Raw genomic sequence first — 10053 nt, 5'->3', positions numbered from 1 at the left:
TCGGGGGCATTTATATATTTTTAAAGAAACAGATCTCCAGGCTCGGTGCAGTTTTGAGTGAGTCTTGAAGGGGATACGTGGGGCCAAAGGGAAGTAGGGAATAAGACACAGGGCATTTGTGCTCTAGGCCCCTCTGCCAGCTGCCCCAGAGGGGCAAGACCAGGAGGAAGCTTGAAGGGAATTGTTAGATGCCATGATGGGTGTCACTGGTTTGAAAAGCTGGGATTATTAATTTAACTTCATTTCATCTACTTTATTTTGTGTCCTCGGCGCTGAGATACGTTGAATTAAGTTTCAGGAAGGCTAAAGAGTGGTGAAGATTTCTGTGTTTTGCTTTGACATTATGGGCAGGACAAAACCCGTATTGCATTGCAGGGAAATGAAGTTCTAGTAACCGCCGTCCTGGGCAGCTTTTCTCACGTGAGCAATGGTCTGAATTACCACGAGGTGTGCCGTAGCTGGGAGGGAAGCAGCATGTGTGACAGCGACCCGGAGGGGAGGAGTCCATGAAAAACCTCTCCTCCAAACTGTTGAAAAATATGAGAATCCCCCATGATTTATAAATTGGATGTTTGCACCTAGACAACACTGAGTGGACGATGAATTAGAAATGCCTGCCTCAGAAACACTATTTATCTGTCTTCTATTGAAATTCTCCGGCAGTATCTCAGCAGTGAATACTGTTTTCCCCTCAATGGCATATAGCCTAACTTGGATAACTGATAGATAGATGCAATGTATAATACTTAAGACTAAAACCATTAAAAAGAAAGCTGAAGAAATGTACAGAAGGTGATCACAATACTGCCGAGCGTATGTATTACTAAAAGCAAAACGCAAAAACATTTCTATTATTTTACTGCATCACTATGGGCTCCTATACATATACATATACAAAGGGTTCTCCCATTGACCGTTATCTTGGTCCGGTGGGGGGCCATCACCTCCTCCGGGTTTGTGATCCTGTAGCAACAGGCACGCCCCTCAGTCCCCCCCCTCACTGCGTACAGCTGTTGCATGTCTGACGGGCTTGGGTTTGGTGCTTAACTTTGGGCAGTTGGGCTTGATGTGGCCCAGCTCCCCGCAGTTATAGCACCCCCTCTTTTCCGAATTGGGAAGTTTGGTCAAATCAGGGGCCTCCTTCCGCTCGGTCTGGGATGGCCCCTTTTCCCCTTTTGGACCTGGCCCTCCCCTCGCCCCTCTCTGGACCCCTTTATGTTCCTTCCCAGAGTAGGGGGGCTTCTTGTCTGACCCCTCATGATTAAGCAACAGCTGATCCGCAATTTCAGCGGCCTCATGGACTGTTTTGGGGCCCCTGCCCTTGACCAGGGTTTTAACCTCCCTTGGACAGCAATGATAGAATTGGTCCAATGCCATGAGCTGGTACGTTTTCTCGGCAGTGTCAGCCTTGGCTCCCCCTACCCATTTATGGAAAGCATCCCACATCAAGGCCTCATAGTCAGTCATTGACTTCTCCGGTTGTGGGCGGAGATTCTGGAATAAATAGTCGGGCCCTAACTTGAACCTTGCAGCCACAGCCTGTTTAAATGTATCATAGTCCTCAGCTGTACCTGAGGGCAGGCTGTTGAGGACCGCCGCCAGGTCGCCATCTACCAGAGCCGCTACGTGCAGCATGTACTCCTCCTCAGGCACCTTCAACCGTTGGACTTGCTTCTCAAAGATGCTGAGGAATACTTCAGGGTCATCTCCGAGTCGGTAGCGAGCGAAGGCTGAGGAGTTCGGTTTGGGGCGTTCCCCGGGCGCTCGCGGAGGGCCCACATCTTCCCCTTTGGTCCGCAGATGGAGTACCTCAAGTTCGTGCTTGCGTTTGGCCTCTGCCTCTCGGGCCTCCGCCTCGCGCTTGGCCTCTGCCTCTCGGGCCTCGCGCCGTGCTGTCTTCTCCGCCAGCTCCATCTTCCTCAGCTCCATCTCCATCTCCATCTTTGCCCTCTCACGCTCAGCCTCCTTCTCCATCTTTGCCTTCTCCAGCTCCATTTTTTTTCAACTCCAGCTCCATCTTTTTCAGCTCCAGCTCATACCTGAGCTTGCCCTGTCGCTCCTCTGTAGGGGTTGATCTCCCTGAGGACTGCCAACTTGGCGTGCGGCGCTGTGATTCTGGGGAGGACTCAGGAGTTGGCGAGTGTGAAGGTTGCTCTGTGGCCGAGTCATTGTCGCACAGGAGTTTAATCAGTTCCTCCTTCTTTAGCCCTTTCTTCACATGAAGGCCTCTCTTTTGCCAGCTCTTTCAGTTCAGGCATGGTCTTTTCGGTGTACTGCTCTCCCATCATGGCTATCTACACTATCCAGTCGACCTGATGCCAAATTAGAAATTTTTTGCTCAAGGGATTTCAGTGACTCTATTACTCTTCCCAAATTATGCCTGTAAAGCTGCAGGGTATTCAGATCCCACCCCTGCCACCACATGTGGTGGGCCAGTAGGGGCTCTCCTGCGTTGAGCTGCCCACCTCCCTGCACCCGACCACCTTCCAGACTCTGAATGCCTCCCTAGGGGCACCTTATGCTTGGCCGACCCCTCTCCCGGAGCACACTCGCTGGTCTGGGGGTAACGTGCCACCACCACCCCGAGAAAGGACTGTCTTGGCCCTGTGTCCTCGGGCAAACACAGGTCTAATAGTCTGACAGGAACTCAACCTGGTACAGGCACTTGGGGCACTTCCCCAAGTCCGGGGGCAAAAAGCAAAGTCTCCCTTAGTCCGCAGACCTAATTAGGCATAATTTAGACCCAGCCCTCAATAAGTCTCCCACACCAGTCACAAAGGAGAACTTTATTGATTACAGGGGGTAGGGGAAACTAGGGTACAGGGTTGAGCAATAGCTTAGAAATCCTAGAGAGCAAACAGTGGGGCTGAGGTAGCCTTTTGGTCACACATCTGTGTTACTGCCAGCTAGAGATCTAATCAGATCTTGAGTGGCTTACTCACAAGCATCTTCCAGAGCTCTCCAGTTTCCCCTCTGGAGTCGTGGGGTGGGAGAGAGCTAGGTCCCGATGGCAAGGCCCCTCTGTCTCCCCTGCTTTGCTGCTGCTTCCCCTCATGGCCGAAGAGAGAAGAGAGCCCCCTCCCCCCCAACCTATACAGCCCCTGGGACCTCAGTCACCTGGGCCAGGGGAGGTCAGCCCCAGCTGGCTGTCAGCCAACCAATTTGAAATCCATCACCTGTTACCGGGCAGATTCCAGCTCCCCAGGTAGACGCCCCTCACCCGGGTGGCTGATGCCAGTCCCGTGGGCAGAGGGAGCAGGTCCCCCCTCCCTCAGCACCCAGGTTACCTAAAGAAACAGGCCAGGGTGCGGTCCCCTCCCTGCTGGCCCATCTAATCAAATGGTTGCTGCTCAGAGATTTTAGTCACAGTATCACAGGGCAGAGATTTTGTGGAGAAACACGGTGGCTTTCCGCCAAAGGGGGTCGTGGCACAAGGTTTGAGCGATTTGGCCTGAGACCAGGACACTTCCAAAGGTAATAATGACAGGGCCCTTCCCCCACCGCTCCTCAGCTGTGGGTCAGGTCGAGCGTGCTGCTCGGCTCCCCCAGCCCCGGAGGAACCTTCCCCTGCTCCAAAGGCCTGTGGCCCTGCTGGGGAGATCAGCCCACGTCTGCGTGCGTGTGTCTACGCGTGCAATTAATGCACACAAATAAACTCGTGCTTCTTGATCTGGCACAGGCCGGCTAGGCGCTGTGAGCGTATCAGCCACTAGGCAGCTGGGTTCGGGATCAAGGAGGCGAGTCGGGAGTGGAGCAAAGGGAAATTCACTGCTGGCTCACGCGTCCAACAGCTAACGGACAGGCTAATGCGACAGACAGGTAGCAGAGCACTACAGAGCCAGCAGTGAATGATAATGTCGTGGTAAAACACGTGGAGGCTTTCGGGTCAGGTGAGGAGAAGCTTTTATCCCGAGCTCCAGCTGCGGAGAGAGCTCAGGGCAGCAGGGATGCACCAAGCGCTCCAGAGAGATCTCTCCCTTCACGCACCGTCGTCCAGTCCGTGTGCTTTTGATCAGCCGTTACACAGGACGTGATTGCAGTCAGTTTTCCCGAGCAAGCAGTCAGAGATGAGAAACCCATTTTCTGCTATCTCAAAAGCAAGGGACACATGCTTCTCTGCTGTCTCAAGGCTGCGGTTATGGGTGCAGGAGATCGCTTGGGAATACAAGGCACAAACATTTCCTTCCGTCTTTGCTGGCTCTGCATGTTAGAGAATCCCCCACTTAACTGTCATGGCCATTGTTGTATATGAATCTTGTAGGACTAAAGCAAGGCCTTGTAGTGCAAAAGTGAGGCCCTTTCCTTTTCCTTTCGCCTCCATTCCACGAGAGCGCACACAGCACTTAGGGGAGGGCTGGGAGAGGAGAGGTGCTGCGTAAGTGCTACTGATACGATATGAAACTAGCTGAATCCAGTCAACAGAGGAGCCTTGAGAGCAGTGCAAGGACTGTTTTTGTGAGATAAGACACATCTTGGCAAGAACACACGGAGCATGCAGTCATGAGAGTCAGACTTCGGTTCAGAGTCAGACAAAGAGTTCCCACGTGGGGTTGGCAACTTACCGCCAGTCCCTCTAGGCCAGGTGCGCGCCAAGTTGTTCCAGCGAAGTCAGGCATCCCCGGGGGATCAACGCTGTCCGAGGGGTCACTGGGAAGGTCCCTAGGTCAGGATCCGGTCCTCGCTTACACTGGGAGTCCGGGGTCCAGGCTTGGTACAGCGATGGTCCTTCTGTCCCCTGCTTCGTGCTCGTCCCTTGGCATGCGTGCTCCTTTGTGCCTTATGTTATGCTACTGTGTTAGCTCAGAGCCATTTATGATCTTGTCCGACAGCTCTTACCCTATGTATGGGATTAGAAGGTGTCAGAAATTATCATAGAAGATTACTGCCCAAACCTGAACTCGCCCAGTACTCAAATCACACTACATCACTTTGGGGTTTCAGATTAACATTTATTCTCCCTCAGTTCAACCCAGCTGGCTACTTCCTTTCTGGAATTTGTGGACTGTGTCGATCGTATTCATAGATTTCATACACATTAGGGGCTGGAAGGGACCTGCTCGGGATGCAGGACAAGGTGCGGTCGGCCTTCCTGACCGCGTCCCCACGCCGCCGGCCCATGCTCATCTTGGAGTCAGTGATGACCCCCAGATCCCTTTCCGCCTCCGTGCTGACAAGAGGGGAGTTCCCCAGCCTGTAGGTATGGTGCCGGTTCTTCCTCCCCAGGTGCAGCACCTTGCACTTGTCTGTGTTGAAACCCATCCTATTGTGGTCTGCCCACCCTTGTAACCTGTCCAGGTCTGATTGTAGCCTCTTGCATCCTTCCAGTGTGCCCACGTCCCCCCACATCTTAGTGTCATCAGCAAATTTCAACAGGGGCTTTTTACCCCCTCATCCAAGTCGCCGATGAAGATGTTGAGCAGTGCGGGCCCGAGGACCGAACCCCGGGGGGACCCCCCTGCCCACGTCCTTCCAGGTCGAGAAGGACCCATCCACCACCACCCTCTGGGTGCGGCCCTCCAGCCAGTTGGCGACACATCTGACTGTGTGGGGGTCGACACCACAGCCCCCGGTTTCTTAATGAGAACGGGGTGAGAGACGGTGTCGAAGGCCTTCCGGAAGTCCAGGAAGACGACATCCACTGCTCCCCCTGCATCTAACGATCTGGTGATCTGATCGTAAAAGCCCGCCAGGTGGGTCTGACAGGACCTGCCACTGACGAACCCGTGCTGGTTGCCCCCAAGCATGCAGTCCCCCACTGGCCCCTCCTGGGTGTGTGGCAGCGTAATTTTCTCGAACAGCTTGCCTAGGATGGAGGTAAGACTAACCGGCCTATAGTTTCCCAGGTCCTCCTTCCTGCCCTTTTTGAAGATGGGCACCAAGCTGGCCCTCTTCCAGTCCTCCGGTACCTCTCCAGAGCACCACGAGGGCTCATAAAGCCGTGCCAGGGGACTTGCAGTCCACGTGGGCTCCTCTCATGCTGCTGCTGAGGGTACAAACACGAGCCCGCCATGCTCTTTCCGGCCATCGCCCGTGCTCTACGAGGGCCCACCACCTCCCCTTCTCTCAGTTTTCAAGCAGTTTTATACTTAAGACAGATAAAGAAAAAAAAATACGACCTTGAAGAAACTAAAACAAGTTTACTTAATTGGACATCTGTGCCCAGAGTAATAATGCAGGATTTTTTTTTTTTATCTCAGAGCGTATGACTGAAATAAGCAGTATCAGCACTTCTGGGCTCTGTCTTTTTTTCTAGTCAGAGAGGCCAAAGCCTGACTAAATTCACTTTAACACTCCCTAAGTTTTTTTCTTTAACTTAAATATTTATAACCAGTAGCCTTTCAACTTCTAGTTTTTCTTTTTCTTACTTTTTGCTATTTCAACACACACATTATATACTTTGTTTCTGGTTGATGGGCTATTCCTCATTTGCCTCACAGCACAGTTGAAGCAACACTGAATGATCATGAACACCAGGCATAGTCCAATAAAAGCACCAAACAAGATCACCAACCTACGACTGACGGTGGAGCCTGGACCTGAAAACAGAGCTAAACCAAGAACTCACACTCCAGCTATCTGACTCATGCAATTTAGCTGCTGCTTTTCGAATACATTTCTTTAAATCCTGGACGTCTTCTGAATTATCAGGAAGAGAAGTATAACATTCGTTACCTATTAAAGCACAGACTCCTCCTCTGCTGGCTAGTCTATAATCTAACGCAGGTCGGTTTTGCAAGCTCCTTTGCCTTATTTCCTTCATTTCTGTATTTATTTTATCAAAAGTATCAGCAGTAGCATTAGCAATCTTTCCCAGAGATGCTGCAACTTTCTTTAGCTTGGCCTTATCTCCACACACTAATAGTGACCAGCTAGCGCAGTATCTCCGCCTGTATTACAGCGTGGGGACATCATCCATTGTGAAGAATAGGCTGAAAACTGACCTGCAGGGGAGTATTAGATATGCAGGAACCATTAGGGAACCAAGCACCATTTATCTTAAATTCTACCTCGCACTCACTGACTCCTACTGCAACACGAGATCCATCACAGGTCCAACACCCCTTCCCGGGGGGGCATACGCTAATCGTACACAGTCAGACCGGTTGCATCCATGCTGCCAAGTTTCCCCTGTATTGCAGATGGGTGGCTGTGGTGGGTGAGGGCAGGAACAGGGGAGTGGGGGCTGGCTCAGGGCACCCATTCAGCCAGTTCTGCGTCACTCGCCCAGGGTTGCTCACCCCGTGGTGCTGGCTCCCCCACCCCTGGGTCCTGCTGTGGGAAGAGGGCAGAAGCGGGTGGGAGCGGGCAGTTGGGCAGCAGCAGGGTGGGTAGATCAGACCACCTCCTGCTCCCAAGGGTTACCAGCAACCTCTGGATTGTGGTGAATCACTTAGAAAGGGAAGGGGCTGGGAAGGCACAGGGAGATCTGCCCCAGAAAGGGCTGTGGGCCTGGGTCTGTTCCCATGGCACACCTCGGGAGAGGACACAGAGATCAACCACAGGGGTGTGTGGAAGAAATCAAACTTTGCGTTGTGGTTGAATAAGAACTGACAGAGCCAGCCTTTCGCTATTTAGGGCTGCACCGTGATCACAGGGCGAATCCCCTACAGCGGGGGGGTCACGCACTTGCCTGTTTCAAAAGAATTCTTGAACTCTATCAGTTTACAGGCATATGTGCACTCAAGACGGAGAGAGAAAAAAAATATGACCCTGGCGAAACAAACAGGAGTAAATCTCTGGTCTGACACACGCAGACACACGGGCAGTTTACTTAAAGAACCGGGAAACACCGTGCTTATAGGAACGGTTATCAGTTTCTGGTTCTCAAAGAGGAAAACACTGTCTGGGGGAGGGCACCCTAGCGTGAAGGCACTTCTTCCCCTGGGAGTCCTCTTAGAGCCTGATGGGGAATGCACCGGCTCCAAGGCCGATGCAAAGATCATCTCCTCCTCATCTCCTTCCCCTACACCGGGGCTGCCCTCTGCTTGAGGTGTTTCCTCTGAGCCCCCATCCCCCATACCTTGGGGGCCGGTGTCCGGGCTCTGGACTCCCACTGGACCCTACAAGAGACAAAGCCTGGGGGAACTCTTCCACAGGCCTCCAGCATGAGGGTGCTTGTCTGAATGCAGCCACTGGTGGGTGCTGAGCATGCAGACATCTCCAAGTCCTTTCTGCACTGCTGGCAGAATTAGGGATGCTCCTGGGTGTGAATAGGTTGATTCCAGGATGGGTGGGAGAGATGGGTGAAGTTTTTCCAATTCTCAGAGCACCGATGTAACTTCTCCGCTGTGTAGATGCACTGGTGTTCAGCACAGGCTGCAGGAGGAGGTGAAGCTCTTCCCACACTAAAAACAATGATGTGGCTTCTCCCCTGTGTGAATGCGCTGGTGCTGGGGCAAGCTGGAGAGGATGCTGAAAGTCTTCCCGCACTCAGAACATTTTATGGCTTCTCCCCTGTGTGGACATGCTGGTGCTTCACCAAGGCAGAGGAGCAAGTAAAGCTCTTCCCACACTCAGAGCACTGATATGGCTTCTCCCCTGTGTGGACACGCTGATGCTGGGCCAGGTTGCTGGATTGGCTGAAGCTCTTCCTACAGTGAGAGCACTGATAGGGCTTATACCCTGTATGGACGCGCTGGTGCCGCACCAGGTTGCGGGCATTACTGGAGATCTTCCCACACTCAGAGCACTGATGTGGCTTCTCCCCTCTTTGGGTGCACTGGTGCTGGGCCAGGGTGGAGGACTGGGTGAAGCTCTTCCCACATGTAGAGCACTGATAAGGCTTTTCTCCTGTGTGGATGCCCTGGTGCCGGGCCAGCTTGGAAAGGGAGATGAAGCTCTTCCCACACACAGAGCACTGATGTGGACATGCTGGTGCCGGCCAGGTTGGAGGACGACAATGGCTTCTGCCCTGTGTGCATGCACCTGTGCCTGGCCAGGCTGCAGGGCTGCCTGAAGTTCTTCCCACACTTCGTGCAGCAGTGTGCCTGCTGCCTCCTGCACATGCACTGGTGCTGGGAGAGGCCTTGCCAGCTGATGAAGTTCTTCCTGCACTTGGTGCAGCGGTGCATCTTCTTCCCCAAGTGCATGCGCCAGTGCTGAGCCAGGAAGAAGAAATGGGTGAAGGTCATACCACATGTGACACAGCGGTACCGACACTTCTTCCTGTGCACTTCCTGGGTTTTGAGCAGCTCCAAGCTGTGCACAAAGCTCTTCCCCCTTTTGGTGAAGCGGTGGGGGAGCTGTGCAGAACAGATCTGGTGGTGAGCAGCCAGGGTCGAGAGGCAGGTGAAGCTCTTCCCACACGTGGCGCATACATGGGGCTTCTCCCCAGCATGCCTTCTCTTGTGTAGAGCCAGGAGGGAGGGGCAGCTAAAACGTTTCCTGCACTGAGGGCAGGGGTGGCCTCTCCCCCTGGGCTTCGTAGTGAGCTCCTGCTTCCCACTGAGGTCCCCCACACTGCCTTGGTCTGCATGCAGTGTCTCTCTCCAGTGGACCCTTCCTTTCTGCCTCTTCAGGTGTCTGAGCATGACATATTCGTCCCTGCATCGTGGGGTTTTTATGGCTTCTTTCCCTTTTTCACTCCCATGCCCAACTAGACATGGGAGAGTGTTCAGTGCTACAGTCTCCTGCTTTTGGGGCATCCCCAGACCCTTTAGCCATTGGTCCATTGCTGGGCTAAGGGAAGCCACCTCACCCATACTCCCCAGGGAAGCCCATGGTGGCTCCAGCTTTCCAGGCCCTTCCTCAGAAGCCTGCTCCTCAGTTTTGCTCAGCAACCAGGCATGTCCTGCATGGGAGGAAGAAACACCAGATTAGTTCCTGCCCTGCTGCCAAGGGGAAGCACTGGGATTCCTTCTGCTGGAATGGGCCTCAGAGCAGGACAGGTCTTGGCACTTGTCTTTCCTCAAGAAAACTAGGTCTTTCGGCCAAAGCCCCAGGTGCCGGGGGTAAGGCAGTGCCAGGTCCCTGTGCCGGTCTCATCTTCCCTACTCGGTGGAGTTAAGAGGCAGACTCTCAAGGTTGCTGGCCCAGCTCTCCTCCCCATCTCCT

General features: G+C 53.3%; 2 protein-coding genes and 2 pseudogenes across 4 annotated transcripts in view; 2 read left to right on the top strand and 2 right to left on the bottom strand.

Annotated features, from left to right (window-relative positions):
• The window catches only part of LOC149875514 (zinc finger protein 202-like), a gene marked incomplete at its 3' end in the record, with an annotated part of 130860 nt that overhangs the window by 9298 nt on the left and 111509 nt on the right, over positions 1-10053 (top strand). The window lies entirely within an intron of this gene.
• Positions 1-10053, top strand: part of LOC149875515 (uncharacterized) — a 104947-nt pseudogene that overhangs the window by 8789 nt on the left and 86105 nt on the right. The window lies entirely within an intron of this gene.
• The window catches only part of LOC149875521 (uncharacterized), a 159745-nt pseudogene that overhangs the window by 145314 nt on the left and 4378 nt on the right, over positions 1-10053 (bottom strand). Inside the window, exons 3-4 of the transcript XR_016443259.1 lie at positions 9698-9790; positions 8021-8871 (exon numbers count right to left, since the gene is read on the bottom strand). The product of XR_016443259.1 is annotated as an uncharacterized LOC149875521 (transcript). The remainder of the gene's footprint in view (positions 1-8020; positions 8872-9697; positions 9791-10053) is intronic.
• Positions 888-3458, bottom strand: LOC149875522 (uncharacterized). The gene is made up of 2 exons (XM_090030943.1): positions 1882-3458; positions 888-1848 (listed from the first exon to the last, which is right to left on the bottom strand). The coding sequence occupies exons 1-2, from the start codon at positions 1993-1995 to the stop codon at positions 985-987; spliced, it is 978 nt and encodes a 325-aa protein (XP_089887069.1). The 5' UTR covers positions 1996-3458; the 3' UTR covers positions 888-984.

This window comes from Crocodylus siamensis, chromosome 1, assembly GCF_052110815.1.
Source record: "Crocodylus siamensis isolate JL-2025a chromosome 1, ASM5211081v1, whole genome shotgun sequence".
NCBI lineage: Eukaryota > Metazoa > Chordata > Crocodylia > Crocodylidae > Crocodylus > Crocodylus siamensis.
This window is presented reverse-complemented; position numbering and strand designations above follow the sequence as displayed.

Bases quoted from the DNA above. Each gene is read 5' to 3' on its own strand.
- LOC149875522 (XM_090030943.1), bottom strand. From the start codon at position 1,995: ATGGAGCTGGAGAAGGCAAAGATGGAGAAGGAGGCTGAGCGTGAGAGG. The intron at 1,849-1,881 runs GCCCGAGAGGCA...CGCGAGGCGGAG, and splicing joins AGAAGACAGCACGGCGCGAG to GCCCGAGAGGCAGAGGCCAA.